At 42.4% G+C, this 4,508-nt stretch overlaps 1 protein-coding gene across 1 annotated transcript; it reads right to left on the bottom strand.

Annotated features, from left to right (window-relative positions):
* Positions 1–2,525: 2,525 nt before the first annotated feature.
* Positions 2,526–3,308, bottom strand: LOC149145541 (uncharacterized). Its single transcript, XM_089452490.1, has one exon. The coding sequence runs from the start codon at positions 3,306–3,308 to the stop codon at positions 2,526–2,528; it is 783 nt and encodes a 260-aa protein (XP_089308616.1).
* Between the last annotated feature and the right edge of the window lie 1,200 nt (positions 3,309–4,508).

Genomic DNA, 4,508 nt, shown 5'->3' with positions numbered 1-4,508 from the left:
TTAATTTAAGCGTTACTTTTAAGGTTGTTTCTTAAGTCAAAAGGTGATGGAAGTGAAACCAGTGGTGTGTTGACTCGACTCGAAACCACTACAAAATGCACCTAGAATGATTTACCCACTACTTTACTTTTTCGATGAATTGCTTAACTAAAAAGTTGAGAGAATGCAATCTTTATAAAAGCAACTTCTTAATTGAAGACAATCAAAGAAACAATTCGTTTTTCTTTTCCAAGCATAAAAACATAACCTCTCTTTACATGCACGAAAAAACTCTTTTCTTCTTTCAAAAACAAAAAGCTACTTGAAACAAGACTTTTTAAAGAAGATGTTTTTGTATTTTTCTTTTAATAAAGCAAATAAATCTAATATAACCAAAAATCAATCTTAACAACTATTAAAATCTATGAAAATGCACTCATAAGCAAACTAAAGGCAAATTTATTCTAAGCAAGTTTAACGAGGCCAAAACTAACAATGATTATTCTAAGGTGTTTTACTTGATCACAATCAAATCAAGGACTAGCTTATTGCAGAACCAAAAACTAGCCAAAACAAAACTCTAATCTTTTTGTTCTTTTTGTAAAATGGAAATCAATACTTTATAAACAAGCAATTCGAAATTTGACCCAAAACAACTCAAATGGCAAGTTGCTCACACAAGGAGACTTTACGACAGGCCCGACTTCTAAGAAGGTTGACTAACCAGAGAGATCTAAGGCTGGACAACTTTCTACTATCAAAGTCACTACAAAACCTATCCAAAAATCAAACCCTAGGTCTAAACTTCGTTGAAAACCACTAAAACACTCAAAGCTCACAAAACAAGTTCAGGTGAAAATTCTTGACAGGGTACTAAAGGATCTGGGCAGAAAACACTAAGGAAAATCAAAATCTAAAAGCAATTTAAAGCAAAAATGGAATTTTCTTAAATTTTACAGGAAGACGCAGGCCACCCGTTGTCACAGGTGCGGGCCCGCTCTGTGCAAACGGCAACAGCGCGTCCAAAGACGCACTGTGCAGTACTCAGAGGGTGCGTCCTTCTGGAAAAATGAAGAAAAACCAAATCTAACTAAATCTAAAGCTAAGCCACCCAAATACTAATTCTCACAGTCAAAAACCAGAAAATAAAAATGATTTTCTCAAAGCAAAGTTCACATAAAGGAAAAGACTCTCTCATTAATGGATTCCCCAGTGGAGTCGCCAATTTGTCACACGGAATTGGTCAAGGGTGCGGACACAGCTGACCTTCCTAGAAGTCTAAGACATTCTAATGACAAACAAGACAAAATGGAGTGATCTTTCTCTAAATACACCTTTTACAACATGAAAACTACAAGTGTTTAGGCTTACCTTATTCCAAAACGCTGTTGTTGAAGTCCGTTCTTGACGATCCGGATGAGCTCCTCCTTCAAGTCAATTCCTGCAACCACAAACAATCAAACAATTACCAAGCACTTGCATTTCATATAATAAAACATATATTCAACATGCAGACCAAGGAACACATGAAATAACTCATTAACACAAGCTATTGAGAAAAATAAACCAGTTTGTATTAATAACGAAACAAAGAAACTCTTACAACCTGGCCTTGGTGTTGTGCAAGTTCCTCCCAGGGTCCATCAAGGGTTTTCCTCTACTTTGACAAAGCTCACCCTCTTCCAAGTAGAATCAAGTAAAGACAATCTCTCCTCACAAAGGCTCTAATGGAAGACCTAAATCCTGCAGCATTTACCCAAAGAAAATGTATAGCTCCAACCTCTTCTCCCTCTGGCTCAATGTCTTTATTTATAGTGCTGTAAAGAGGTTATTCAGGTCCACTATCAATGGGATCATCCCCCTCTTTGGGTGGGATAGCTCCCTTATTGATGGGATAAGTTCCCCCTTAATAGAGATACATGAACCAACTAGAGGCGCATCCATTTCATCAAACCGACCTCTAGAATGTTCTAGAAGTAACCACAAGTAACTTTTTCAAGATAAAACTCGCGCATTTTGCCTTTTATAGACGGACGCACCTGTCCCTTAACATGCAGAGCGTCCATGGACGCAGATTTTGTGAACATGGTCAGCGTCCCCGCAAGTAAGGCTAGAGAGAACCTGCGACCCCAGAGATAAACATAGTTTTTACAAGACTTTCTCTCTTCTTTGAGTTTGAGATGGATAACAGAGGCATGAGACTTGCCTAAGAGGGTAGCATGACTGTTGATTTGAGCCATACTAACTGTAAGTAGTCAAGGTGACATTTTTTAGTGTAACAAGGGGTTATCAGATTTAGGGATAAGTGCTATGAACATGAAATTGAGGCTTTCCCACATCCTTCCCTTCCTTCGACATTCTTCTATAATTCTTAAGAGATCCAACCCTAGGAGGTCGAAGAAAGCAGTGTAGAATTCTACTATCCAACCGTTCGATCCATGGCTCTTTTCCTTCTTTAACCACTTAAGGGTTGCTTCCAGCTCTCCGAGGGTTTCCTCCTTTGTCAGGTCTTGCTCTACCTCCTGATCCACAAATCTGGGAAAAGACTATGCAATATGCATGACTTCAACTAGGGTGGAAATGGGAGGTTCTTTATATATGCTCCTAAAGTGAGTATTCGCGAGGCCAGCCAGTTCACTAAAGGTTTTCACTGGGCATCTTTGACCATCCTTGAGTTCCCAGATGGTATTAATCACCTTTCTCCCATTTGTATGCTTGTGAAAAAATTTGGTGTTATCATCTCCTTCCTTGAGCCATATAGCCCAGCTACGAAGTCTCCAACTCTCCTCTCTGTGCTTCAAAATTTTGGTCCTTTTTTGAAGAAGAGAGTTCATCTTGTCCTTTTGTTCCTGGGAGTCTAAGATTCCTCCAATTCCTTCCTCCAAGGAAGTGATCGCCTCCTTTTCTGATTTGAGTAATTGCTCCTCCTGTTCTCTTTTCCTTTGAGCCCACTCTTTAGAGAGGGATTTCAATGCCTGCATGTTGTAAGCAAAACCTTCTGCTATGTTGACCCCTGTGTCCACTGGGTGAGCCTTCCAGAAATCACCCACTACCTTCATGTAATCGGCATCCTTTAACCAAGTGGAGTTAAATTTAAAATGAGCCTTGGGTTTTTTGATAGCAGCTTGGATTTTGAGGTAGATGGGCCTGTGGTCTGATAACCCTCCCAAGCCGACCCATTTTCTGATGTGGATGCCACTGTTAGCTAGAGCTTCTTTGATGAGAAAGCGATCAAGTCTTCTTGCCAAGTTGGCATCCCCTGTACTATTGTTCCTCCAGGTGGGCTGAATTTTCGCTGAAGGGATGTCTATAAGGTCATGATTATCCATCAAATTTTCAAAAAATACACACAGAGTGTCCACTTGTGCCTACAGTCCCCATGACTCCAAAAACGCCATGGAGAAATTCAGGTCTCCTCCAAGGATTATGTTATCATGTTGCATGAAAGATGAAGCTAGTAGCTTCCTCTAGAAATCAGCCCTATCTTGGCAGGGGCCATATATGTTAATGATCTTGAAGCTAGCTTCTAGGGAAGATGAGTAAATATCCACCCCCAGGAAACTGTTGCCTCCCCAGACATTAATTAGTTTGATGGAGCGAGTGCAGATACCCAGGGTAACCCCACCAAATCAACCCGAAGCATTAAGTGAGGGAAAATTCCAGCTCGGGAGCCAGGATTCAGGGAGGGAGGAGATAGAGCAAGCTGGACCTAGGGTTTCTTGGAGTAAGATGATGTCAACAGCTTCTGAAGAGAACAAGCACCTCAGGGCTAGTTTTTTCCTGGGACTAGCCATCCCATGATAGTTGAAAGAGAGCATCTTCATGGGGGGTGGGGGGGTAGGGTTTTCTTTGCTCTAAGGCCCCATGGAATAGTTTTTTGTTTACCCGTAGCGATCTCCTCCCCAACCTGATTTTTGGCCCTGGTTAGAGAGGAGGGTCGACCCTGGGGGAGCTTGGGAAGATAGGGAAAAGGAACCACCCCAAACCCTACCACATCATAGCCATGTGATCAGAACTTAGAGAGCGTAGGGTCGCGATGGTCAGTGTAGGGGGGGGGAATGGGATGCGGGGAGGAAAGGGCCACCGAGAGGAAAGGTTGAGGAGAGGGGTAAACAAGGGGAGGGGATGCGATGGAAAAGTGTTGGTTGATTAGGGTTTTTGGGGGGGGTCTGGAGAGAGGTAGGGTGACTAGGGAGGAGGAAGAAGAGCAGGGGGAAACATTCAAAGGGGGAGGGATACTGACTTGAGAATTTGCAAATGTAGAAGAAAGAATATCAGATACAGAGAATGCGAAATGGGAAGAAGAGAAATTTGTACCTGTGGTGAAAGCGTCTCCTGAAGCCGCCCGAGCTCTCGTCAGTGGAGGAGAGGGTGGCCGAAGTGGAGCTTTTCCCCGCTTCTTCTTGGGACCAAAATCTGTCTCCCTCCTTTCCTCAGCTGCAACATGTGGCGGCTACTCCTTGACTTCCTGAACATGCTGGGAAAGGTCCTTAGCGGTGTCAATGTTCTGAACGATCTCACGAGGACTC

This window comes from Pinus tabuliformis, chromosome X (genome assembly GCF_031772625.1).
Source record: "Pinus tabuliformis cultivar Carrire ecotype Pingquan chromosome X, CPIR1, whole genome shotgun sequence".
In the NCBI taxonomy this organism is placed as follows: Eukaryota; Viridiplantae; Streptophyta; class Pinopsida; order Pinales; family Pinaceae; genus Pinus; species Pinus tabuliformis.
Note: the sequence above shows the minus strand (reverse complement) of the source record. Positions and strands in the feature narration are given on the sequence as shown.

Excerpts from the sequence above, each read along its gene's own strand:
- LOC149145541 (XM_089452490.1), bottom strand. The coding sequence starts at position 3,308 with ATGGATAATCATGACCTTATAGACATCCCTTCAGCGAAAATTCAGCCC.